This window comes from Crotalus tigris, unplaced genomic scaffold, assembly GCF_016545835.1.
Source record: "Crotalus tigris isolate CLP2741 ecotype Arizona unplaced genomic scaffold, ASM1654583v1 scf7180000017834.3080900, whole genome shotgun sequence".
Classification (NCBI taxonomy): Eukaryota; Metazoa; Chordata; class Lepidosauria; order Squamata; family Viperidae; genus Crotalus; species Crotalus tigris.
This window is the reverse complement of record NW_024096662.1, coordinates 909,789-937,279: the sequence shown is the minus strand read 5'-3', so window position 1 is coordinate 937,279 and position 27,491 is coordinate 909,789. Positions and strand designations below refer to the sequence as shown.

The 27,491-nt window shown below is 42.4% G+C and overlaps 1 protein-coding gene across 8 annotated transcripts; it reads right to left on the bottom strand.

Annotated features, from left to right (window-relative positions):
- Window positions 1–185: 185 nt before the first annotated feature.
- LOC120307926 (ciliogenesis associated TTC17 interacting protein) lies at window positions 186–27,443 on the bottom strand. 8 transcript variants are annotated; one of them, XR_005556698.1, is made up of 13 exons: window positions 27,115–27,443; window positions 25,446–25,548; window positions 22,063–22,180; window positions 19,574–19,737; window positions 16,760–16,960; window positions 15,418–15,473; window positions 11,464–11,550; window positions 9,436–9,606; window positions 8,519–8,643; window positions 4,223–4,299; window positions 3,739–3,827; window positions 1,415–2,164; window positions 306–445 (listed from the first exon to the last, which is right to left on the bottom strand). XR_005556698.1 is itself a non-coding variant. In XM_039343216.1 (12 exons), exons 4-12 carry the CDS (start codon window positions 19,713–19,715, stop codon window positions 233–235), a joined length of 1,161 nt encoding a protein of 386 aa, XP_039199150.1. In that variant the 5' UTR covers window positions 19,716–19,737; window positions 22,132–22,378; window positions 25,446–25,548; window positions 27,115–27,442; the 3' UTR covers window positions 186–232. The 8 variants fall into 8 exon arrangements, 7 of the variants coding, with proteins under 7 accessions (XP_039199150.1, XP_039199149.1, XP_039199148.1 ...); XM_039343216.1 differs by lacking the exon at window positions 1,415–2,164 and having other exon boundaries at window positions 186–445; window positions 22,132–22,378; window positions 27,115–27,442; XM_039343215.1 differs by lacking the exon at window positions 1,415–2,164 and having other exon boundaries at window positions 186–445; window positions 22,132–22,180; window positions 27,115–27,442.
- Between the last annotated feature and the right edge of the window lie 48 nt (window positions 27,444–27,491).

The window sequence follows — 27,491 nt, the reverse complement described above, 5'->3', positions numbered from 1 at the left end:
CTAGAATTGCGGAATAAAAATGTATGAGAAGTAATGTAAATAAATGTAAATAAACTTAAGAGATATAGGACATAGTATTGTTAAGGTAAAAGAAAAATGTATCGTGTATTATGTTTGTTTGTAAAGAAAAAAAGGAAAAATAAAAATTTAAAAAAAGAAAAGAAAAAAGAAACAGCTCTCTCAAATTCCCAAGTTCTTCCCTGGATCTTTATTATTTTTTATCACAGTCATTTTAGACATGGCTGCGAAAGGGGCTGGGCCTGTCAGACGACTGAAATGATCTGCACGGCGGTTGTTGGGCAGAAAAGGGAGCGAAGAATTCAGCAGCAAAGGTGACCACATCATCAGGCTTGCGAAGGAGCAGCAGCTGCAAGAAATCTGCCAGCAAGGTGTTGAGTTCTGGATGGCGACGGACATAGGTAGCATGGCTTGCTTGTAGCTCTTCCTGTCGAAAGCAAACCAGCCCATTCTCTCTTTAGGGCTATAGCTCTTCAATGGCAGTAAATGAGGATCCAAATAAGATGCTCATTTGCTCTCCCCCCTCACACACACACACACACACACACACATCTGCAGCACAAATTTTTAAAACTCTCCTGCCTCAAGAGATATATAGCTTCATCGGCTATGTATTTTGGGTGTGAGCCATAATCTGCCTCACAGTTGTTGGCCATGGTACTAGCAACTGCATTCAAAACATCTCAGGAGCACCAGGTTACTTGTTATCATCTCCAACATAGGTATGAACATAAATGCTCTAGTCTTATTTCTTGTGTTGCTATCCCATTGGCATTTTGGTCATAGCCGCACCACTCGTCAGCCCTATGATGCTCACTAGGATTTTCCTCCAGGACTAGATTATATATTAACTGGAGATTTGTGATACTGGATGCCAAAGTAAATTCACTTGAAATCAATGGAATTTGTTAGTTATGATAGTCCCACTGTTTTCATGAGAATGAAGTATAATTAATTTATTCTACATTCAACTACTGTAGCTCTTAAGCATTACCTCCAGATTACACCTTGACATTTTTATTCAGTACAAGTTCCAATCAAGTCAGATTTCCATTTACTAAATAAGCCAAATGTGAAATAGTTCTCTATAAACCTCCACCCCTTCACTGTTGGGCAAAAATCAGGAAGCATCATAGGAAAATGACTCTCTCTCTCTCTCTCTCTCTCTCTCTCTCTCTCTCTCTCTCCCTCCCTCCCTCCCTCCCTCCCTCCCTCCCTCTCTCTCTCTCTCTCTCTCTCTCTCTCTCTCTCTCTCTCTCTCGTTATCCTTATCCCTACAACATTTGTTTTTAAGTAAAAATGTTGCAAAATTTAGAAGTGATCGCACCCTGCCACAATGGGGAATACAAGTACTTCAGGTCTGAATTGTTGGGTTCTTGGTGCTTTCTGAACTTACTTTGGCTCTTGCAAACTTTTGTGACCAGGCTAGAAACATCATCAGTTCATGCAGGAGTAGAGCTTGCTGGTTGTTTATACGATAAATTGTCTTGGGGGCATTGTTTCTTCCTCAATTGTTCTTTCTTGTCTGGGTATTGATTAATAGGTGTGTGATGGAGAGGGGGGATGTGTGTTTGAGTCTTTCTTTGACCTTTCGTTGCTTCCTTTCTGGAATGATTTGCAGATGAGGCTTATCTCAAAATGTCTGTTAATGGATGATTCATCAGAGCCATGCTTCTAGGAATTCTCTTGCATTTTTGGATCTAGTTTGGCCTAGCATGTCGGCAACTTTTTTCAATTGCAATTGTGGTTTCTACTATCTTTCTGCTGTAGGTTATAAATGCTTTGTATTCAATAGCTGTTGCTTTTGCTTAGAATAGTTTGGATGTATTTTGTTGGTTTATGGACCCCCAGGATGCCTAGAGGGTACAGCAATTTGCTGATAGTTTCAGAGAGGCTTTTGACATATAGCAGTTATCCTATTAATAGGTTTGTGCAGCTTGTGTAATTGTTGGTTGTATGGTTACACATTTTTTGTTGAAGTTGTTTAGATATCCATTGCATTGGAGTATGCAATCAATTTTGGTCACCATACTACAAAAAGGATGTTGAGACCTTGGAAAAAGTTCAGAGAAGAGCAACTAAGAAGATCAAAGGTCTGGAGACTAAAACATATGAAGAACGGCTGCAGGACTTGGGTTTGACTAGTCTAAAGAAAAGAAGAAACAAGGGTGACATGATAGCAATATTCCAGTATTTGAGGGGCTGCCACAAAGAATTGGGGATCAAATTATTCTCCAAAGCACCAGAAATAGGCCAAGAAACAATGGTTGGAAACCGAACAAAGAGAGAAGCAACCTGGAATTAAGGAGAAAGTTCCTAACAGTAAGAACAATTAACCAGTGGAATAACTTGCCTCCAGAAATCATGGGTACTCCATCATTGGAGATTTTTAAGAAGAGACTAGACAGTCACTTGTCTGAGATGGTATAGGTCATTGGTGGCGAACCTATGGCACGCGTGCCAGAGGTGGCACTTGGAGCCCTCTCTGTGGGCACACGCACTGTCTTCCCAGTTCCACCTCCTCCCATGGCCCCCTCCTCACCAGCAGCCCCCTGGGAGGAGAGTTGCCCCCGGGTGCGGCCCATGCAAAGCAGCGCAGCCAAGGACATGATAGCCAGGCAGCGGGGACAAGACTCTGCCCTTGCACCTCATTGCACACAGATGATGCTGCAGGTGGAGGGCGTGGCCACCATGGCACTGCTGGGCTGCCTGGGTGATCTGTGGCGGGCCATGGAGGGGGTGGGTGGCCCAGTGGGCAGGGTGGAATGGGGATGGGGGCAGTTTTTGGCCATTCGGTCTCTAAAAGGTTCGCCATCACTGGTATAGGTTCTCCTGCTTGAGCAGGGGGTTGGACTAGAAGACCTCCAAGGTCCCTTCCAGTATTCTATTCTATTCTATGGATAGATAGTCTATTTCAGATTTTTGGAATTCTAGGTTACTGCAGAATATCATGCCTCTAGCACTCCTTCCCCAACTTCTTTTCTGTGCCATTGGGTTGTTGCTGTAATTGTTCAGTAAACTTGACTGATGGGGGTTGTTTTGTGGCACACCAATAGCCAAACATCAGATTTGAGTCATTTACAACATATTAATGCAAGATCTGTGAAAATTACTAAGGTATGTGGGGCAAACAGGAAGAAAATTGAAAGAATGCACCCACAAACATCATCTGGAAGTCAGTAGACATGAGGAAAATGCCTTAATTTCGCAACATGCTGACAGGTTCGACCACAAATTCAATTGGGAAACTATAGACATCTTAGACTAAGCCAGATGTAAAAATGCAACAGAATTCTTAGAGGCGTAGCAGTCTCACAAGCCAGCTATTAACATACATTTATTTATCTATCGGATTTTTATCGTGCCTTTATTACTTTATAAGGAACTCAAGGCTAAAAACATGCATCATACTCCTTCCTCCTCTTATATTCCCCAAAACAAGCACCCCATGAAGTGAGTCGGGCTAATCCTGTTACTAACAACATCTGCAGTGATTCACTTAACAACTGTGGCAAAGAAAGGTTGTAAAATGGGACAAAGCTCACTTAACTGTTTTTGCTTAGCCACAGAAATTTTAGGCTCAACTGTGGTCGTAAGTTGAGGACTACCTGTAGATAAGGCAGAAGCAAAATGAGTTAATTATCCCATGAGCTTAGAAGTCTGCCATCTTGTGAGCCGTACTTCAGGTGTTATTCTGCCCTTAATCCCTGAACAACTTACCTTTCTGTCTAAGAACTTGGAATATAATTCAGCATCCTCTTCCCAGTCTAAGAGGACTTTTTCAAAGACAGGACGAGGGTCTGGTTCATCTGGAAAAAGATGGAAAATGGATGAGAATTATTCAGGATCCATAGCAGGGATAGGCAACCTTGGCTCTTTCATGACTCGTGGACTTCAATTCAATTCCTGGCTCAGGAATTCTGGGAGTTGAAGTCCACGAATCATAAAAGAGCCAAGGTTGCCCTACACCTGATCTATAGGAATGGGGGATATATAAGCATGCAACAGAACATATTGTAGTAGAAGTTTGAAACTTTCTTGTTTTTGAAGAGAAGGTGTTCCCGTTGTTTTCCTGCGACAGATGATCCACTCTAACAGTTGTCCATTTCAGACAAAAAGAACACCTCAGTCAGCAGCCATCCCAGTTCAATGCTGCCAACATTTCCTATTTGCAACACAGGAAGAATGTCTGTGAGGATATTACCTGTGTCAATCAAAATGGGCATCTGCAGGATCACCATGGTGGCTGGGGATCCAACTTGTACACGGCGAGATAAATGCCTGGATGGAGGAAGAAGGAAGGGAAACAAATGAATGGGAGTTTCTGCATTTGTCTGTGGAACTGCAAGAGAGAGGCAATAGCCAATGGCAGAGCTGGGCTAGAGACAAATGGTGATATATTGAGTTGCAGCAGATCAAAATGATTTATGATTCCCAATTATCAACATCGGAAGCCATAAAAGAACTTAAGTTCTAACTCATAACCCCACTGAAAAGAAGAAAGCTTGAGGTTACATGGAGGTATGGAATGTCTCTGGATGGGATTAAAACAATATATCACTTCCCTAGGTTCATGGTGAAATTTGGGTGGTTTATTATTGGCATGCATACATACGGAATTCTTTTGGCAATAATATATTAAATTTAGGTGAAGTCATAAATTGAATTTTGAATTCAATTTTCAATTTTGTCTCTAGTAATTGATCCACCGACATGTTTTCCAGTACAAATTTACAAAGCTTCCCTTTTATTTCTCTTATCCAAGTTCCCAAGACTTAAATTACCAAGCAATGACAGAACCTACTTATGAAGCTGACAAGTTTTAGAAAATATGGCAAGCTCTTTATGATAGTAGAACACAGAACCCCCAAATGCTGCTTATGCCATCATGTGCTCTGAAAAAAAAAGAGGTAGCTAGTGGGTCTCTTGCTATAGTCTTAGGAAATATTTCCTCAGTTTACTGAAATTACTGCTTTCTGTCCATAAAACATGGGACCGGACAGTTGCCTTGTGGAGAGTATGAATTCAATGGCACTGTCTCTTTGACACTTCACTAACTGACCACAAGAGGGCAGTGGGGTATAGAGTGTTAAGGATTTACCGTGTCATTTCTCTATTATATTATTATAGAAGATTTAGGGCAGATACATGGGATTCAAAATCAGCCTCTGAATTGAAAAATCTTCCAAATCTCTGCAAAAGTACTCTAGATAAGATGTGAACTATCTGGATGCTGTCAGATTATAATTCTATGCTCCCCAATCATTGGCTATGAGAGTGACTGAATGCAGAAAACATCTACAGCAGGGATTCCCAATCTGTGGGCCGCAACCCATTACCAGGCCGGCACTCGTAGCCCACTCGTGAAGCTGTGTGTGCATGTGCGTGTGCACATGCCCCTCACACAAAACCATCCCCTCTTCACCCCTTCCCCCGCACTAGGCTGCCAACCCGGAAAGGTTGGGGAACGTTGATCCAGAGGGCCATCTAAATACTCCATCCTTGGAGTATTTAGAGCAGTGGTTCTCAACCTTCCTAATGCCGTGATCCTTTAATACAGTTCCTCATGTTGTGGTGACCCCCAACCATAAAATTATTTTCGTTGCTACTTCATAACTGTAATTTTGCTACTGTTATGAATCGTAATGTAAATATCTGATATACAGGGTGTATTTTCATTGCTACGAATTGAACATAATTAAAGCATAGTGATTAATCACAAATACAATATAGCAATGCTCGCTGGAGAAGCTTACTCTTCCTCGCTCAAAAATGTTGGGAGAGAGGGAAGGGGAAGGAAGGAAGGAAGATTGAAGGGGAAAGGAAGGAGATGGAAGAAAGGAAGATTGAAGGGGAAAGGATGGAGATGGAAGGAAGGAAGGAAGATTGAAGGGGAAAGGAAGGAGATGGAGAAGGAAGGAGACTGAAGGGGAAAGGAAGGAGATGGAGAAGGAAGGAGATTGAAGGGGGAAAAAAGGAGGGAAGGAAGGAAGGAAGGACGGAGAGATTGAAGGGGAAGGAAGAAAAAGGTGCTTTATAACGCCCAATGGAGAAAGATATTTTAACCCCCGGTGGCTGATTGAGGAAGCCAGGTCCGTCGGACCGATTTCCAAATAAGCCTGATTGGGGAGGCAGGAGTGTAAATGATGTATCAAAGGACACTTCCCGTTGCCCCTTCCCCTCCCTTTTTGGCTACCACCAGGGAAAACGCACAGGCGCGCGCATACAGGAGTAAGAAAGCACAAATGCCCGGATTAAAACTGATGCCAACGTTTCCAAACGAAACGCTCCGAGCCGCAAAGCCTTATCCAAAGCGGGGTCTGCTCGAATGATTTAATCTTCCTTTCCGGCCGTTTTTCTCGTCCCCCGTATCGGAGCAGAGCCGCCGCTGGCCTGCTCCCGTAGCCAAGGGTCCCGGACCAGCGCCTTTCCAAACTCTGCCGCTGCTTGTGGCGGGGGCCGGGTAGGGGAGAGGGATCCTTTCTTACAGCCTCGAAACAGGTTTTCTCCTTTGATTTCAGGGGCCCTGTTGCCGGCTCGTGGGAGTGGATCGCGGCTCTGCAATCTGCCTCGATTGATAGAAAGCCAGGAGGAGGGAGGGAGGGAAGGAGGGAGGGAGGGAGGAAGGAAGGATCTTTGGAGAGTCATGTTTTCCCAGATGGTGATGAACTGCATCTCCCAGCATTCCCCACTCTTCCACAGTGCTTTTTAGGGCTGTTGGGGATGGTAGTCCAATAAGGTCTGTAGACACACACAGATGCCCTAGCAGGGAAAATGGGCCGGGTAATTGCTGTGGTTTTACTTGGAGGCATTCTGCAGCTCCTGAAAATCACTTTAACCAATTTTCCCTGGTTCAGCAAAGGCAACAAGTAATAAAACAAGCAACAGGTACCGGTAATAAAATAGCCCAAATTGTCCTTTCCAGTGCAGATGAAAAAAACTAGGGAAAGGGAAATCACATTTGCCTCTTTGACCAATCGGAGACGCGGTAGGAAAAGTGCTGTGTTTCAGCCTGGGCACACAGCCTTGCAGGCAAGGATGCACAAGCAGCTCCGCACAATTGCCCGGGGAGGAGGGGAAGGCTCTGGCGGAGAACCAAGCGGTGGCACCACCGGGCCCTCGGAAGCCACAAGGACGATCCACGCGCCTCGAAGCCGCTGGCCGCCCTCTAGCTCCCGCCAACCTGGAGCCCCCCATCCTCATCCCGGCACCTCTTGCCCTCTCCCAGCCGCCCCCCCGGGACCTGCCTGCCCCTCCAGCCTCCTGAGTGCCATCGCAGCAGCGGGGTCGCAGGAGCCCCTTTCCACGCCGTGCAGCCCTTCACCGCCATAACCCTTCCCCAACTCGTCGCACACGAGAGGGATGCGGCTGGAGCGCCAGCTCCTGCTGGGAAGGCACCGCTTCTCCCCGCCCAGCCGGCCTCTGATGCACATGCAGGCATCGCCGCCGCCTCACCCTCTTCCCCGCCGCCTGGCCGCTTCCGAGGCCTGGAGCCTGGTGAGCCAGGAAGGAGCTTCTCCTGCCCGCCAGCCCCAGGGCTGCGCTGGGCGTCAGAGGGCCGAGGCGGCCTCCGACGGCAAGGGAGGTGGGCTGGGTGGCGTGGGGGAGGCTCCAGTGCGGTGCGGAGGGTAGCTGGGGGTGGAGTGCGGCTGGGCAATCAGGAGGCGTGGGGACCGTCTCGGCGCCGCAGCTCAGCTCAGCCAGCAGTGGCGTCAGCGGTGGAACAGTCGAGTGGCAGCACTAGGAGCAGCCCAGACCTGGCTCGGCCGCTCACGCAGCTGAGCCGGCCCGGGGCAGCGTCGGGGTCGCGCGCAATGGTGCTGCGGCGGCAGGAGCAGGCGCTATTGGAGAAGGGCGTCCTGGAGGCGGAGGAGCTGGTGGAGGAGGGCGGCGGCGGCAGCCGGATAGAGGAGCGGTGTCTCGGTTCCTAAGACCATCGGAAATATGTATTTTCCGATGGTCTTAGGCGACCCCTGTGAAAGCGTCGTTCGACCTCCAAAAGAGTCATGACCCACAGGTTGAGAACCGCTGATTTAGAGAAATATTATTTAACTACTTCTAATGCAGGAAAAGTTGAAACAGGAGTGGTTACAGGGAGTCCTTGACTTATGACCAAAATTTCCACTACTAATCAAGACAACTGTTAAGTAAGTTGTGCCCCATTTTATGATCACTTCTGCCATGCTTTGTTAAGCGAATCGTTACAGCGGTTAAGTGATTCATGCAGCTGTTAAGCGAATTTCGCGAATTTCTCCATTGACTTTGCTCGTCCGAAGTTCCCTAAGGAGGCTGCAAACGACAATCCTAGAACCCCAGGACCCTGCAACAATTGAAAATAGATGCCGTTTATCAAGCGCACAAATCTGATCACATGACTGGGGATGCTGCAATGGTCATAAGTGTAAAAACTGGTCGTAATTTCAGCGCTGTTGTAATTTTGGATGGTCATTAAATGAATGGTTGTAAGTCAGGGACAACCGGTATACCAGAGTTTTCTTACCCATCTGGTAGGAAGTAGAACTGCCAATTCAGTGGGGGCGTTTCCACAGACTGTACAGTCCTTTCAATCACAAACACATCCACTTCCTCTTTTTTCACTTTCTGCTTCTGGAAGCCGAGGGTTTTCTAGAAGGAGATTAGGGAATTGGCAAAAATGGCAAAGAAAGGTGCATAAGGATGGCTGTTCAGACAGTATCTTAGTTGCTCTAGTGAATAAGTACTTGATTTCAACATTTCATTTATATCAGGGATCTTCAAACTTGGCCTTTTTATGACTTGTGGACTTCAACTCCCAGAATTCCTCAGCTAGCATGCCTGGCTGAGGAATTCTGGGAGTTAAAGTCCACAAATCATAAAAGGGCCAAGTTTGAAGACCCCTGATCTATTTATTGCACTTTAGTCTGGACAGCTGGTAATCTTTCTTCCCTGGCTTAGATATTCTAGACATTCAGAGTTTATTCTAGATAAACAGAAACTCCGGGCAGAGGTATCTGGGCTTCATTTTTATCCGCCAACATCAAAACAGGCTACACCTCTGTTCCTTGCCCTTTTATCCTCTGTCTCAACGCATACTTTGCTTTTTTCTTACCAATTATAAATATATAGGAAGGAAAGGACTCAGTATGCCTGGATAAGTCAAAGTAGAGTGAGAGAGCTACAAGAAACTGCTTTATAATGAGAGACACTATAGGTCCATGTAACTTTCTACTGTCTGAAGCTGATTGGTGGTCATTTGATAAGAGATTCAGGCAGATTCCCCCAGTTTTTATCCAGAAATGCCAGAGCTAACATTGGCACTTTTTGTGGGCAAAACATGTGCACTACTACTAATCTATAATTCCTTTCCAAGACAGAATTGCTACTATATTGCTGGATACCCAGCTGCTCCATTATAATATATCCACAACCCGAGCTTACATAGGTAGAGGTACAGACGTGTTGGTCAGAGTCAAATGAGAGGAAAATAGCATTTTGTGGTAAGGACTGCCTCCTGGCCATCACCCGCAGCAACAAGAAGTTGGCAGATTCTGAGATGAGGCCCTCAAGTTGTGCACATCTGTAAGAAAACGTGCTGACGTTGATCTTTTCCTGAGGGAGAGAGAAAAGGCTAGACATCCTTCACAAAAGCTCAGTCAACAACCAGAACAGCAGGCCTCCTTGAAGGAAAATGTTTGGGGTTTATAGAAGGCACAACCAAGACCAAGCTACCATTTTTTTGGCAAGATCGAGGAAGAGGAATACGAGGTTATAATTCTCCTTCTCTCTCCACACAAACTGGTTAAGACTAGGAGTGTTAGTGTTCTCATTTCCGATAAAAGCCATCTATTTATCTGACATTAACTTTACATGCTCCCTTCCTAACACACCCCTATTTATGTCCCCCAAACTTTCAGAATTCAAGTTGGCTTGAAGCCATTCACCCCCACGCCTCAGAAAATAACAAATGCCATATAAGACAATATTTCCTTCAGCCGACCAAGAGGACAGTGGAAGGAATGACATCCAAGCAGGACTTCCCACCCTCGTGCCATTTCTTTTACACAATGGGTGTTTACCTCAGAAGGCCAAGAAAGAACCAAGAATAGCCTGACCATCAGTATTTGATTTGTGCCATATGAGCTTTCCATGCATTTTTTTTAAATGAAAAGGAGTCTTTAAAAATGAAAATGATAGGGTAGCAAAGCTTGCAAGCCCCAAGAAAGATATGAATAGGGAAATATTTGCTCAAGGCCCCTCTGAGAATAAGTGCTAGAGAGATGCTTAATGAAGGTGTGCTCTGAAGACCCTTCAGCAAATTTAGCAGTTATGGGAATAATCACATGGTGTCAAGCACTGGGGAAATCAGGAGATTCAGGCAGTTCAAATGAGTATAAAGATTTATTACAAGAATCTGAACTATCAACAGTCAAGGGAAATTAGCAGGAGTTAAGAACAGAAAGGAATTCAAGGTGGGCTAGACTTAAATCTCTTGTGGCGCGCAGGGACTCATGACTGATGACACATTTAATCCCTCCCTCAGGTTCAGCCTATACCTGGATGAAAATAGCCTGGCTGGGAATACCTCTTATGTTGTCTTGAGGGTACCATCAAGAATTGGAAGGGAAATTATATAGTCCAACAGTTCAGGAATTCACTACTGCAGCAGCATGGAAGCAAGGTGAATCACAGATAAAGAAGGGTAATACTATTTGTTACTGTGCCCAGGACGCAAAGGGCTTTTGTATGCTCTAGCACAGTGGTTCTCAACCTTTTTAATGCCGTGACCCCCAATTGGTCGTAAGTTGAGGACTACTCAACCGGTCGTAAGTCGAGGATTACTCAACTGGTGCAGCACTGTTTGCAGAATGGGACTTTTGGCGGGCTCAGCAGGGCAGAGACAGCCTGGACAATTCCTATTGGCTTTTGAAAGTCAATAGAATTAGACTCTATTCAAGAGAGTCTATTCTATTGGCTTTCAAAAGCCAATAGAATAAAAGGGAGTAGCACAGCTAAGGAAAAGGGGAAAAAAATGGCGGACTGCGTTGTTTGGCGACCCCCGTGAAATGCTCGTTCGACCCCAAATGGGGTCCCGACCCACAGGTTGAGAACCACTGCTCTAGCACCAAGGTTTCTCCACCTGTGCCACATTAGCTTCCATAAGGCAGTTAAATGACAAGATCAACTAGAGCAGCCTTCCCTAATCTATCTTATTGTGGTTAATTTGTTTTAATTTAACAGGATTCATAGCAACAGGTTAGGCAGGTTTTAGAGGCTGGTGAAACTCTCACAGACACCTGGCTGGATGGGTGTGGGAATCTTGATAGGCTGAAGGGAGCTGGATTAGTCCCTGTCTTGAGATCTAGGTAAAGCTATAGAGATTGTAATCCACTAACTCATGTGAACTGTGAGGAAGAGGGGAATTGGGCTAGTATTCCAGGCTCTTTAGGCTCAGCTCACTTCACTCACATCTTTTTCCACTATGGTTTTGGTCACATAAAGTTGGTCATGCCGCTTCACCACACGGGTCCTGGTTTCCACGGGATGATTTCTAAACTGCAGGAAAAACAACGACAACAAAAAAAAGAACATAGAAAAGTGGCAGGATTGGTCCCAGGTGGGAGGTGGAAGCTTCACAACTAGTTGAGGATTGAGTTAACTTTCGCCTGTGAGCTTCCTGAAAGCTTTTCTTACTGGGAGCTCAAGGTGACACAGCAGATCACTCCCTTTCTCCTGTTTTCTCCCCGACCATGAGAACAGCCTTTGACAGGCCAGTTGTCCACGAACACGTATCCAATCTCTCCTTAAAGCCATTCAAATCAGTGATCACTATCAAGTCTTTTGATTACGAACTTCCATTATTTGTTAGGGAAGGAAAGGTGATTCTTCTCTATTTTAATACCTATAATTTACTTCATTAGATGTCTCTGATTTTTTATTGTTCTAACACAGTGTTTCCCAAACTTGACAATTTTAAGGCATGTGGACTTCAACTCCCAGAATTCCACAGCCAGCGTTGCTGGCTGTGGAATTCTGGGAGTTGAAGTCCTCATGCCTTAAAATTGTCAAGTTTGGGAAACACTGTTCTAACAGAAGCGTCTCCTAGTACATTTTTTCCATGCCATGCATGATTTTACACACTTGGATCATGTCCTTCCCTCAAGCTGCCCTTTTTTCAAATTAAAGAATCCCAAACATTTACAGTAAGCTTTCCCTTGTTAAGGAAAATGTTCATGCCTCCAGTCATTTTGATACCAACTTCCAACATGTTTTTCTTGCTCTACTATGGCAATTAGAACAGTACATGAGATTTCAGTTGTAGATGTAGCACCAATCTAATAATCATTGTTCCTTTTCCGAGCTGCTGCAGAGTTGATCTCTTCATTGAGCAATTGATTCCAACTTCAAAGTCTTTTTCCTGGTTAGCTGCAGATACTTCATTAGTGTATACGTGAAGTGCGTCCCAATGTATAAACATATAATGATGATTAAATTATATTTAATTGAATTGCATTTGCAGTTTGGTTGCTGTCCATTCTCTCAGTTCAAAAAGATCTCTCTTGGGATTAAATCAGAGATCAAGATGGTCTGTATCAAATCAAGTGACACTACAAGCAACAAAAAGAGACCTAGTATTTGGAAGGGAAGCCCTGTTATGGAAACCTACCTGGCAAAAGAGGAAAGCTAGAATAAGATTGAAAAATGAAATTTAAAATTTCTTAAATTGGATTAAAGGCAACCTAGAACTATGGACTGATGTAAGGACTGAGATTTTAAGTTTGAAATAAAAAGATGTCTTAGAGTTGGATGATTTAATGTTTGATATTAATTTGTTAACTTAAAGAGATTGATTAAGTGAAGGATTAGATATCTAGAGAATAGTTTGATAAATATATACATTTAGATGTGTCTAGGATAGATTAATATTTTTGTTTAAAAATAAGATATCTTTCTATATAAGGGATTAAAGACAATTTAGAATACTAGGAATGTTCCTTTTAGAATGTTAGGTTTATTTCTATGAAAATTATGATGTAATGGAATGACGAAAATTGAAGAGATGTTTCAGATTTGAAGTGAACTAATAGTTAATTGAAATTTAATAAGATATGATTTTCTGATGATATGGACGTTATTAGTCATGATAATTAACTGGAGACTTGAATTTTGTTTAATGGAATGACATGATTTAAGGTATATTATTTTTTTTAGCTTGAAGAGATAGATCAATTGATAGATTTGATAGGTACAGAATAGATTAATATTTTACTCTAAATAAGGGAGATTAATGGAAGAAGAAACAAATAAGATTTTGATAAAATTAAGAAAGTAGAACATATGTGGAAGGGATATTTGAATTGAAAATGTTTTTATTTAAAGTTAATTTGATTATGGTAGAAATTGATAAAGCTTAAAAACAGGTTCAGGTTGAATAAATTTAAGCTAGAATTGGATATTTTAAATATACTATGCTATTTGAGGGAAAAAGAGAGGGAATATTTGACGTATTGATTATATTATGTATATATGTCTTGTTTTAAGATATTTGATTACCCCAGCACCACGGTGTGTCCTGAACATGTCGCTTTAAGAACTTAAAAAAAACAATAAAATTTGTTAAAAAAAAAGATCTCTCTTGAACCTTTCAGGATCACTTTTGGATTTTCCCCACTCTAATAGTTTAGTAACCTCCACTTCTTATTGCTTACCCCTGAATCAAAATCATTTCGAGGAAATTAAAAAGCTTGTTAATAAACTGCCCGTTGTTACTTGTGATTTTTTTTTAACTAGTTAACAAACCATATAGAACAAGTCATCTTTTCTCATGATTTTACTGTTTATTCATGGAACTATGATGAGGAACGTTTATGAAAGGCTTTCTGAAAGTATTAATTGGCTTATCTCTAGCCACGTGCCTGCTGACACTCCAAAACAGCTCTAAGGGCTAATGAAGGAACTGCCTCTGCAAAACTCCCATTTTTTTAATGCCATTTAATGGCTATTCAGAGTTTTGCAATCTAGATCTGGCAGCCCTCTTCTTTTCCTTGTACCTACCTCAATGCAAGACAGTTTTTTTTTTAAAAAAGTAAAGGTGTCCCTGTAGGTTTTACTCTGCAAGTTGTAGCCATCTTTAGAGGGTGGTGCTCATCATCTCTCCATTTCTTCAAGCTCTTGAGCCAGTGATGTCCAAGGACGTTTCTGAAGTCATGTGGCTTCCACGACATCACGCCACAACGCAAAGCGTGTGGCAAAACAAGGAACGCTGTTACCTTTCCACCAAAGTGATATCTATTTATCTACTTGAATTTACATCGCTTTTGATCTGGTTTGCTAGGTTGGCAGGAGCTGAGGCAAGTGACGGGAGCATCACATAGTGGTAGGACTCAAACCGCAGGAGCACAGACCTCCTCCGATATCTTTTAAGCCACTAAACCAGGGGTGAGGAATTCTGGGAATTGAAGTCCACAAGTCATAAAAGGGCCAAGTTTGAAGACCCCTGCAGTAAACCATCATGCCTCTTTAATACAAGACAGAGGTTGAAGGAATCTAGACCCATCCTCCCAGTCCTCTGCCTGTGTTATGAAAAATGTCTTGCTAACTATCATTAGGGATTGTCCTCATGACTCGGGTGCCCTGTAGAATCAGCTTATATTTATTTGTCTTGTGCTGTTCCAGTTTGAAAGTAGCATTTTCTCTCTTCTCCCAATACAATTTCTGTCATGAATACAATCCTGCATGCTCTCTCAATAATCTGGTTGATCACGCAGTCAGGGGTTGGCTTCTGCCACTGGCCACTTTCAATGCTGTCAGCATAACCCCTCCTATACGGTCACTGCCGTCCATAACTATTTTGACTAGGGGTGTAGTAGAAACCAGACATCTTCCCCCATAATGTCCAACTGACATTTTTTGAAGCACTACTTGAACATGAGATCCTTCTAAACCCAGGTTTATCGCTCTTTTGAGAGTGATTAGCCTTTAAAAAGAAAGCAAACTTAAAGGCAAGGCCAGAAATTTCTTGAAAGTAAGGAGATTGACAAAAGTGACATTGTCTAGAAAAGTGGAAGAGAGAACATTGTTCGCAACCAACCTCAATTCTTTGTTCATTTGCTCAGATAAACTAGAAACATGCATGTACAACCCACACTTTCTTCCTATAATTTGTTAGTACTGTGCTCTTGCTTCTGCTTCCCCTCCCCTTTTTTCTTTTTGCTACTGACATTTAGCAAGTAGCTCTTCTCTTACTCGACCCACCTGCCAACTTGTTCCTGAGTTTTTAAAGGGTTTATTTATTTTGCACATTTAGCACTTTGGGGAGGGGAGGGAATCTGTGGGAGGCCACAGATGTTCCAGCACTGTCAGATCCCTGCTGGATAAGGAAGCCAGCAGTGAGGGGGAAAGCAAAATACATAATATACTCACCCTCACACTTTCCTGAATGTGCTGCTCCAAAATCTCCAGTTTCTTTGTTACATATCCTGATAGGAAAAAAAGGCATTTGTAGGAAATCAAGGCCATGATACAACTGTTTATTTCCTTTGGGGCAGCTTTTCCCAATTTAATATCCCCGATATGTTTAATTATGACTCTGAATGGCCACATTGGTCCAGATAATAAGAATTTTAGTTTGGAAAATTAGGTTAGAGAAAACTTTTCTGGGATATCTTGGCATGTTGGTGTTGCATGGAAATTTCTTGGCATTCTTGAAATGTTTCATCTTTCAACAGAGGGTCTGTCTACAGTTTTCTGTTCTGGTGTGAACTGCTTTTAATAACAGTAACCAACCTTGCCTGGCAACATCTTATTTGTGCAAGAATGAAATTTAGTTTTTTACATTCCTTGTCCTGATCTATTGACTTTCCAGTAAGAAAAGCAGCTAAGGAGGTATTTGGGGAAAAGAGGAGTCTCAAAATGCTAGCCTTGCATTTTCTTGTTTTTATTCTACATTAGTAAAGATGTGACTAGCTTGTAACAACTACATCAGCAAGGAATGGCTAATGATACGGATGTATTTGCAACTGTCCACATAATATTTTGTTTTTTTTTTATTTATTTAGAAAATGTCCCTGCAATAATAAAAATATTTTAACCACATTCTGCTAATCAGAAAGGAATAGGAAATAATTGAAGAGCTGATAGCTGCAAGGAGTAACACGTCACACAAAATATGTAGACCACTATTGAATGCAATTCTAAGCTAACTTTTTTTTTTTTTACTACATCTGTAAATGCCATGAAAATTAGTGCTGGCAGCTTCTAGTATCTATTGTACAGATATTTACTTAGCTTTTATTTATATTATATAGTATTTATATTCTATGGTAAAGCAATTAATACCAAAAAGCATACAAGAAAATTTAATGAGATTTCTAAATAAATCTGGTAGGATCCAGCCGATTAGGACATGAATTAAAATGTTTTAATGATCTAGTAAATATTAAATGTGTAATTAATATAGTAGGTCAAACATTCTGCTCACTGAAGACCTATGTTCCAGAAGTATAAAGAAGCCCAAAGCAACCTTAGATCAAATATCGGGATCAGAATAAGGGAAAAGAGTATCAAACTGAATAATTCTAACTACCATCATTAACTCTACGTTTCTAAAATTGGTGAATGGGAATTTCAAAAATGGAAGCTCGCATTTAGGCATAGCAATGTGTCTAGTCTTTCTCTTCTCCCTATCATTATGCTAATTTGTTTGGTGCCTTATCCACTAGACTAGACCAAACTGGCTTATGCTGAATTAGTGCACTGAATTTACCTGTAAGGGAGATTTTGCAAGGCACCCCATCGATTGCCACTTTGCTGTTTGCACGGACCAGGAAACAGTCTTCTTCTTGCCAGCCATCCAGAGAATAGCAGGCCCACTTCACCGAGATGGAAAACGTCCCTATAGTCTCTCCAGACTCTGAAATAGCCACCAGCGATTCTTCAAAAAGGCAGGGCTGAATTTCTTTTATTTCTGAGAAATGAGATGTAGCAATTTCATCTTCAGGAAGACAGGGAGAAAATTTTGCTCACTCTTAGATCGACATGGCCCAGTTGGCCATGAATGGAACGGCCCAGTTGGGTTAGAGCAGTGGTGGTGAACCTATGGCACGTGTGCCAGAGGCGGCACTCGGAGCCCTCTCTGTGGGCACACACAACGTCGCCAAAGCCCTGCCTCCCCCATGACCCCCTCCTCACCAGCAGCCCCCCCCTGGAGGAGAGTCGCCCCAGGCACGGCCCGCACAGAGCAGCGCAGTCAAGGACATAGCCAGGCAGCAGGGACAAGACTCCGCCCTTGCGCCCCATAGCATGCAGATGATGCTGTGGGGTGTGGGCGGAGGGTGTGGCTGCCATGGTGCTACAGGGCTGCCACGGCGATCTGCTGTGGTGGACCGTGGAGGCAGTGCAGGGCCCTGCGGGTGGGCGGGGCAGGGGGCAGGTAGGGGCAGAGCAGGCAGGATGGGAGGCGAAGCAGTGACAGGGGTCAGTTTTTGGGGCACTCGTTCTCTAAAAGGTTCGCCATCACTGGGTTAGAACCTCTCTTTACTACTTTCTTGTCCTGGTTTCATCTTCAATTTGCCCATGTGGAATATATCTGTGTGAAAGCAAATAGGGGCGGGGGGGGAGGGGAGAGAATGCAGCCCACCTTTTGCTTCCTTCATCTTTGTCTATAGATCAGATGAGGGTTAATTTCAAATAACCCTCTTTTTCTCAGAACTCAGGGAAATGAATTACACAATAACAACCATGTGTAAAAACTGCACTTAAGGCATATTAAGTCTGCTTAGTCTCATGGAAACACAGTCAAACATCTGGCCATCTTTTATGGAACTGGACAGCTTTAAGTTATGTGAATTATGTAAATTATTTAAGTCTCTTGTCTTTCAACCAGCATTTGGACCACAAATGGCTCACAAATACTTTCCTATTCAGGAGAGTACATTTTCAACAGACTTTTCTATTCAAAGACAGAGCAGGCTCAAGGAGCCAATGAAAAGTAGGAATTGTTAAGTAAAGCATGGTTTGATGCCAAAACACAACTTTGTAAAACTATAGAATGTCATGACAATTAGATCAACAATCTGGGCTGAGAAGAGAAGAGGAAATTGAATGTGCCTGGAATCTGTGAAGATCTGGATGGGGAGCAACCAACTCAATCTTGGCAAGATGGGGTGGTTTTGGATTTTTGACTCCTAGGTTGCAGTGACATGCCATCTTTGACTCTGGATGGGGTGGCACTCCCCTAGACAGAGCTAGTGCCCAATTTGGGGGTCTTCTTAGACTCACATCTACTGCTCAGGAGCAGGTGGCAGCTATGGCTAGGGAGGCCTTCTCATATATTTATCTTGTGCATCAATTGGACCATTTCCTGGATTGGGAGGCCTTGGTCACAGCAATCATGCTTTGATCACTTCCTATTTTCAGTGAGTTCTACATGGGGCTGCCTTTGAAAACTATCCAGAAACTACAACTGGTGCAGAATGCAGTGAATTGTGCAGTGTTGGGTACTGTTGGTCATTTCTGGATTCACCTAAGTTCACCTCCTGCTGCATAAGCTCCACCGGATTTCAGTCCCCTTCCAGATGCAATTCAAGGTGTTGGTTGTATCTTTAGAACCATATGGCTTGGGACCAGGTTATCTGTAGGATATCCTCTGTCTCTTCCACCAGAATGGATAGGCACATTCTAGGTTCCTTTCCATGAGCATTATGGGGTCTTGGAAGCCTGCCTTTTCCATGGCAGCTCTTACCTTATGGAACACCCTCTCCCTGGAGACCTGTCAATCCCCACTCTCCTTTTAATCTTCTGGGAAGCACTCAGAACCTGGCTGTTCCCATAGGCACTGTGATGGCTGAGATCATAGGAAGAAAATGTGGTTGTGGCACCAGATTTTTCTCTCTCTTTTTTTCTTTTTGAGTTTTATTGTTGTTGTAATTGTAAATGTGATTTTTATTGTTGAGTGTAAGCCTCTCAAAGTTTGGTTTTAAGATGGGTAGCTATATCAATGTTTTAAATAAAATTAACTAACAAATTAATGTGGATTGGAAGCTGAAGACTAGAATGTTAACATTAGAAGATTCATGCTCATGCTGATTGAAAATATTCCTTAGCTGTTAGGAATGGAGGGCCAAACTACATTAGCCTGGTCTCAAAGATCTTCTGTCTTAATAGGCGTCTGGATGAAAGAATTCCTAACTACAGTTGGAGAGGAGAGGGTAAACACTTATCTTCATGTGTACTTTGATCTGATATAAATCTCTCACTTTGTTGCATCTATTATGATTTTGAAAACCCAGGTTTCGTAGTACTGCATTCTGGGCATCCTTTTCTAGCAAAACATCCTTCAGCTGTGTTAGGATTACACTCCCATCATAGCTATGAAATCTGGGAATTGTAGTCACAGCAGAACTAGAAGGTGTCTGGTGCAGAAAAATCTGGTTTAGCACCCTACCTACATTTCTCCGAGATACCTATTTTGTAAAATTCAGTAAAACACAATATTCACATTAACTATAGCTATTGCTTAAAAGACAATTCTGAAATAAACAACACAAGAGTAGATGTCCTATATTAAAAGGCCACTCACCAATGAGGGAAAGGAAGTCCACTGCTTCCTTGCTGGCAGCTGGAATTCTTTCTGTTAGTTCAACTTCTTTTGCCTCTTCAGACAACTTTTTTTGCGTGGACAAATGAGAGCTTCGAGACCTGGAACTGATGGAAGGATTCATTTTTCACAGTAATGGTAGTGCTCTGAAAAGAGGAGGTGGATTTTGTTAATAGTGGCAAATTGTAATAATATTCTTTATCCATATAATAAGGTTCCTAAACAGTAATATCATAACTTGGGTGGTTGCAATTGTAGTCAAATGCTATGTGAGGAAATGGAATAATTCAGGTTATCCTATCCCTGCACACAGAAGTCCTTTTATAAAAAGTTATTACTGCTGTTGAGATGATATAGCAGGGGTGTCAAACTCACTTTCACTGAGGGCCGCATCAGCATTGCAGTTGCCCTGGGGGGGCGGGGTGGGTGTGGCCAGAGTGGGTGCAGCCTACTGGGTGGGCATGGAAGGAGTGGGTGTGGCTATCAGGTGGGCATGGCCAGTTCTACATCATTCGCGTCAAGGGTGTCTATGGGGGCCTGGCCAGGAGTGGGACAGATCTGAGGGTCTCTGGCAGAAGGGGATGGGACTGGGGCAAGAGCCAAGGCATGGTCCACCGGGGCAAGTGTCAAGATGGCCACCACAAAATTGTACATTGGCTCCCAGCTGGCCTGGGCCAGGGCCAAGGCAGAGGGGGCTGTTCCCTCACTGTTTCCAAGATGGCTTCGCGGGCCACATGAAACCACTTCGCGGGCTGCCTCTGGCCCCGGGCCTTGTGTTTGACATGTCTGTGATATAGGCTTACATCCCAAAGGCAGGGATAACTGAGACTGCATGAATACAACTTATGGGAAAAAAAGCTGATGTGGATAGGATAGTATTGTAAAATTATACAGAATTTCGTTTCATACAGATTTAGATCTGATCCTTCCCACATCTTTTGCACAAGGTAGCTAAATTCCAGCAATCCAAACCAGACAGATGTGTGCATTATGCCGTTAGTTTTGTGGCTGCACAACTGAGATAAAATTCTTGGCCAAATGTGCATCTGGAAATTTCATATTCTCTGTGTAAACATACATATATATGTGTGGACAGACAGACAGATACACAAACCCTAGAATCACAGTCTCCAATTAAATAAAATGAATATCAGAAAAAGTAACCAGAAAAGTTGATTACTTAGCAAGTGGTTAGGTAGGTAGGTTAGATAAGTAGGCAGAGAGACAGACAATTTGAGATTTGGCATTAGTTGTGTAGAGTGATAACAATAAAAAACACATGGCAGAATATATGTATTTTCCCCCCTTTGTGCTTACTTCTCCCCTATCTAATAATTATGGAAATCTAAATTGTGTGTGTGTGTGTGTGTGTGTATGTGTAAAAGAAAGCCTTTGAAGATTTTTGACTCTTGGTGAGTGCTTGGATTAATCTTTGCAGTGTTCTTGGCTTTATTTTCAGAAGTAGGTTGCCTTTGCCTTCTTCCTTGGACTAAGAGAATGACTAGTCCAGGGGTAGGCAACCTTGGCTCTTTTATGACTCGTAGACTTCAACTCCCAGAATTCCTGAGCCAGCTGGAAGTCCACGAGTCATAAGAGAGCCAAGGTTGCCTACCCCTGGACTAGTCCAAGGTCACCCAGCTGGCTTTCATGCCTAAGGAAGGACTAGAATTCCAATCTCCTGTCTCTAGGATGGCAGCTTAATGATTATATAACTCTGGGTCTCCAGTCTATATGGAGTAAATCCAGAAATTCAGAAAACACTATTCACACCATTTTAATCATGTTTTACAGTTTAATGAATGAATATGACACTTTTCTGAACCTTGCTATAAGAGTTTGGCTGACTCCTCCATGAAAGTTTAAGAATGCTCAATATATCTACATTACAAATTTGAACAGCCACTGCCTCTCCATAGGGAATTCTGAAAATGTAGTGGAAGGCTTTCTTCCAAAATTTTCAAAAAGCTAGCATTCTCAGATTTATTTGAATAATAATAATAATAATCTGGCAGTTAAAGCAGCCTAACCCACCCACCCCAATGGTGGCTTTTTATCTTTAGCCCCTTAATATCACCTATTTTTTTCTCCATCTCACAGAGACTAAATTACATCATGATTCTCCATGAAGAATTCTGGAGAAAATATGACAATAGATAACTTTCTATACACAGAATTAGGATTCTTGAAAAATGGAAAGAGCCCTGTGAAACGCCCAAATGTAGACTTGACTCTCAACACAAACACAACACCTAAATCACAAAACAACACAAAACAAAACAATACAGAACAAAACAAAACAGACAGGCCAACTCAGAGATGGGGTTTCATCGCAAGGCTAAAAAAAGGTAAAAAAACCCCAGTAAAGTCTGAAATAATTTATGATACAAGTACTCAAAAGGATAGAGTGGTAAGGAAAGTGCACATTAATCAAACATCCCATCCCATCAACCTGCATAGAAAACAAGCCAAACCTGGGTCCAATCCAGAGATAATTCTAGGAGTGAAATGAATCCAGGGGGGAAGAAATAAGCCGTAATTACTTTAAAATTGGTGGAACTGGCAGCTCCTGGTGGACAGTCTCCTTGTGCCCTATGTAGAGATGGAAGGGTCACCATCGATCAGAAATCGTTTGATAACACGCATTAAGTCCCAACTTGATAACGGGTTTAACAATGAACGTGTGAATTCAGGAGTACAGAAAGAATGGCTCCAAAACTGAAATGTTTCCTGCCCCAAGCATCGCCTCGCGGCTCTTGTTCTCACCCGTTACACTCAACAACAGCGGTCCTGTGTGATGGAAGACCACACACAAATCTTTTAAATACAAAAATAAATCCCAAATATGTTCACCATTATATCTCTTCCCCAAAAGGGAATGAGCCTCGAAAGAAGCAAGGAAAAACTATGCAGCTGCAAGCAAATCACCTTCTCTCATCTGTGTTTTCTTTCTTTTTACAAAGAGGTTGCAATGCATGTACTGGTTTCTATAGCAACAGACTGCTCTCTCTCTCTCTCTCTCTCTCTCTCTCTCTCTCTCTCTCTCTCTCCCCCCCCCCCTTAAAGGAACATGACTTGTTAACAGTTGACAATATTGACCACACTTTTTCATAAAAGGGTAAATTAAACTAAATCTCTGAGAACATGAATAAACATTTTGGCATGCACACTACTGAGAATATCAAAAGTGTATTTTAATTTAATTTACTTTTTCTTAATTTGCTTTAACTTTCAGCACAAACAATCAAGACATGTTTCTGCAAGTAGTTCCTTGTTTAATTTTCTGGTGATCTAATTGAGAAACAATAAAATGGGAAAGCAGCTTGGATGCAAAGAAAAAAAAACTGGCTGACATTGTTTTGTTGAAGCAAAATGCAATCAAAACCAAATAGAATGTGAGTTAAATTAAGGCACTTTTTGCTGAGAGGCATCTTCAAAATAGACACATCAAACCTATCATTGGTGGAGCCTGAATTTTGGGGCTGGGGGCTGCGGGGGGTTTAAATTATGGATTTTTTAATTGTGAATTTTTAATCTTGTATGCTGCCCTGAGCTGCAAACAAATATCTCTGAATCGTTTTAAGGAAGCAGTGCACCAGACAAATAAGCCAAGGCATTCTAGTGCTCTTTAAAAATAAACAAATAATAGTGTATGCTTTGTTCACTGATTTTTTTTTTGGGGGGGAGAAGAGTTTCAATATCAGCCTGGGTGTTGGTACATGATCTGGTGGCCCAGACTAGAAAGATACTTGAAGGGACACGCAGCAGTTAGGGTGCAGTACTTCAGGCCACTTTAGCTGACTGTGTTCAGCAGGTCAGCGGTTCAAATCTCACCGGCTCAAGGTTGACTCAGCCTTCCATCCTTCCGGGGTAGGTAAAATGAGGACCCAGATTGTTGGGGGCAATGTAAATATATATATATACATTGCTTACTGGTGTACACCGCTTAGAGAGTTCTTGCACTTAAAGCGGTATATAAGTCTCATAAATAAATATGCCTTTGGTTTGGACAAGGGACACAAAGAGGAGTTAAATGGAAATTGGCTCAGTTACATTCCCTGGAAGGAACACCTCAAGAGTATGAAATGAAGGTGATTTAAATTTGCTTTGGTTCTGCCTAAAAGGGGGAAGTTTTTCCTGTTGTCCATCTACCTCTCAGCTGTTTCTATGGTAAATGAGAAAGAATCTCTAACATCTGGCTAGGCTTGGGGACATTGTAGTGCAGGGGTGTCAAACTGCAGCCCCCATGGGCCGGTTTCATCATACCGAAGCCACGCCCACCCCATTGCCGGCAATGCAAAAAGAGTCGCGATATGTCGCGACACGTCATGTGACGTAGTGAGTTTGACACCCGTGTTGTAGTGTAACTGAGGATGGCTAAAATAACCAAGAGAAGAGGAAAAAAGGACAGAAGTATGAAAAGTCAGCAGAGAGGGCATCAAAAAAGTGAAAGTGGTGGCTGCAACCATGATTGAAGCCCACTTCTTTCTTTAGGTTTATTACATGCATGATATATGCAAAAACGGGAAATTTCCAGAGCCACCAGCTTGACCTTTTTGCCCTCCCCTCAAGAGAAATACAAAACAGAATTAAAATACCAAACAGAATCTGGGATTAAATGTGCAAAACTCAATTGACTTTTCTATTTTTAATGTGGCTTTCGAGGAGGTTAATGCAGTCTGAATTCCCATGGCTGCCATAAAGTAGGGGAAGCCCACTCATCTGCAACATGCTTGGAAATTCAGATTTTTAGCAGGCTAGTAAAAAGAAACCGTTAGTGTACAAATACTGGTAGAAGAAGAATGGAGGGGTGATCCACTAGCCTGCTACTAAATTCTGCACTATCCAGAAAACGTCTTTCTTTGTGGTCAACAAGGAAACTAAGCTGGAAGATAGCAGAGCAGTCCTGCTTTACTCATCACCATGGAATTTGTTCTCTCTTAAAGTCTGCTGAGTTTCTTAATAAATACAAAGGATGATGATGAACATCATCTCAATGAACCCTACTGAGTATGGGGGGAGGAGAAAAAACAAATCTCATAAATATGCATTATATCCTTAAAAAGAGCAGAAGGAAAAAAGGCTGCGTTTATCAGAATCACTCAGAAATTATTCCCCAAGCTAATGTAACATTCATCACACAACTACTCTGCTTCTAGCATTTTGTGGCTCATATAGCACAGCTTTCCCTACAGCTTTCTCCATTATATAGAAGCAGGATACTTTTACACTGGAGCATGGCTGGAATATTTCTCATGCAAATTCTCCATTATTTAAAAACCAATTCAAACCACAAATCCCTGTTTTGCAATAGATACTTATTGATATTACCAAATTCAACATCTCACTGTGGAAATGCACATGGATTGAAAATGTTGTATAGCATACTACACGGTATTATTAATAATTCATATTGAAATAAAGCTGAAATTGTTCCCATCATTACAACTGTTCTTTATTACCCTTGGTAGTTCCAGTTCTGTGGTTTAAAGAACTGCAGTAGCAAGCAGGTAACCATATTCAATAATACAGCAATAACGAAAAGGCCAGAATGTAAAAATGTTAGCTCTAATTTGCCATCAACTAAATCATACTGAGCTTTTATGTGCACTGGATATAGAACAGAAATTTTACATTTATGTGTGTGACAAAGTTAAATACGAATATCAGTATTTGGAGATAAAGGGATATGCAGGAAAAATAATTAGACAAGATGTCTAAAAACATTTTGGAAATAAATCCAATTTAGAGAGCCTTATTTCTCAAGAGGTATGTATTTGACTGGGAAAAATTACAATACAAGCTGTACCTTTAGAGATATTTGGCAATGTTAACATATGTGTAAGTGCAATTTTACCTTCCAATAATTACTTTTCTTTGGATTCCTTAATATTCATATTTCTCTTTTCTACAAGGTAGGATCCATACTGCAGCTTCCTATAACAAAACTCTGAAATGCCCTGAGATAAAAAGAAGAGGGTAGAAGGATGAATGATCTTTTTCAGAATAGCCTCTGAAATAGCAGCTTGATCATACCTATATACATCCATGTGTTTCAGAAATAAACCCAGTTGATTAAGTAACTTAAAATTAGCCAAAGCACAACCTTGAAACAAATTTTGTATATTTAAAACACCTTTTTAAATGCTCCTAAACAAGACTTCACGTGTCAGGTGCTTGGAATATTCAACAGATGCCATTGTTCACACATGCATTTCAAAATTAAAATACCCCAGTGAGGGAGAATGCACTTGTATGTTTGAGAGGTAAGAAAATGAAAGTTGCCTGAATGAAAATACTCAATAGCCTCTGACAAAAGTTTAATGCTGAATTCAGTGGGGCTTAATAAAGGAGAATATTTGTAGCTCAAGGTCGGTATAAGGCAGTGGTTCTCAACCTTTCTAATGCTGCGACCCCATAATACAGTTCCCCATGTTGTGGTGACCCCCAACCACTTATACATCACCAGGTGCCAGGGGCGTGGCCAAAGAAAAGGAGGAAAAAATGGAGGACAGCCTTGTTTGGCAACCCCCATGAAATGGTCATTCGACCCCAAATGGGGTCCCGACCCACAGGTTGAGAACCACTGGTATAAGGGGTCCTTGGTGCTCTCTGAGCTTGGTTGTTTTCTTGGAGACATTACCCAAACTAGGTAACATCAGCAACACACATTATGTTACCTACTTTGAGTAATGAAACATCTGCGACAAAACAACCAAGCTCAGAGAACACCAAGGACCCTCTCTGAGCTTGGTTGTTTTCTTGCAGACATTACTTAAACTAGATAACATCATCAGTGCTGATGCTTTTACCTAGTTTGGGTAAGGTCTCCAAGAAAACAATCAAGCTCCGAGAGCATCAAAGATCCCACTGTCAGAAGTAAGTCTGCATCCTGGTTCATCCAAGCCGGGGATAAATAAGCAACATGGCGACTGCTTTGGGAAGAAGGTTACAGTTTATTGAAGAAGCAGAAAGATAGTCCTTGCAAAAAAGAACAGAGGGCAGGTTTTTATACCCCCTCTAGCCTTGTTTGGAATAGTTTCCTGTTCCTGTGGCATGAACCTTGAAGCTATTTCTGAGTGTTTTTCTAGGCCTTGATATCTGTGGTTTAATCCTATTATCATATCCTGCTTCCCAGGTGATGGGGCTAATGACTCCTAGAGTTTAGGTGGGGCATGCAGATTTTCTCTTTGTCTTCTTGAGTGCTCTGGCTTCAACTTTCTGATGGTTTTACATCTGCATTTGTATGGGGCTAGCTCTTGCTTGGGCAGAGAGATAGATTTGGGGCCAGGTTTGGTTTTAAAAAATCCTTGAAGAAAAATATATTTTTCTGCCCTTTTAATATTTCCTTCTCTGGGCTAACTTCCCTCACCACAGTGGGGCTTATTTCTAAGATCAAGTACAATTTAGTGAATTCATGCAATGAATCGGTCTTAGAGACACCTGCTATAATTCAAATTCGGAATTGCTGAAACGAATGCCTTTTATAAGGACAATTCAAACATGCATTTTTCCAGATACCATACCTTAAGCAGCCGCATCTCATGGCTTCGAGACAGAAAGTCTGAGAACCTTTTAAAAGTCTGGATTTCAATTCCCATCAATCCAACCAAGGAGTGGCGCGGGCAAAGGCTCCTGGGAATTAAAACAACCTGCTTCTTGCCCGCTGCAGTTTACGTCCGTCACCCGCTGCTACCCTTTCGTGGATCTGAATCCGCAGTAAGGCAGCTTTAAGCCAGCAAAAGCGCGAGCGCATCTCCCACGCCAGACCGCGGACTATGCTGCATATAACCGGCGGGGCAGCGCTGAGCGTGGATCCTCCTAAACTGGGCGATCGCGGCGCCTCACGGTGGCGAAAGGAAGCGGCGACCGACCACGCGCTTCGAAGCTGCGAAATCCTGGG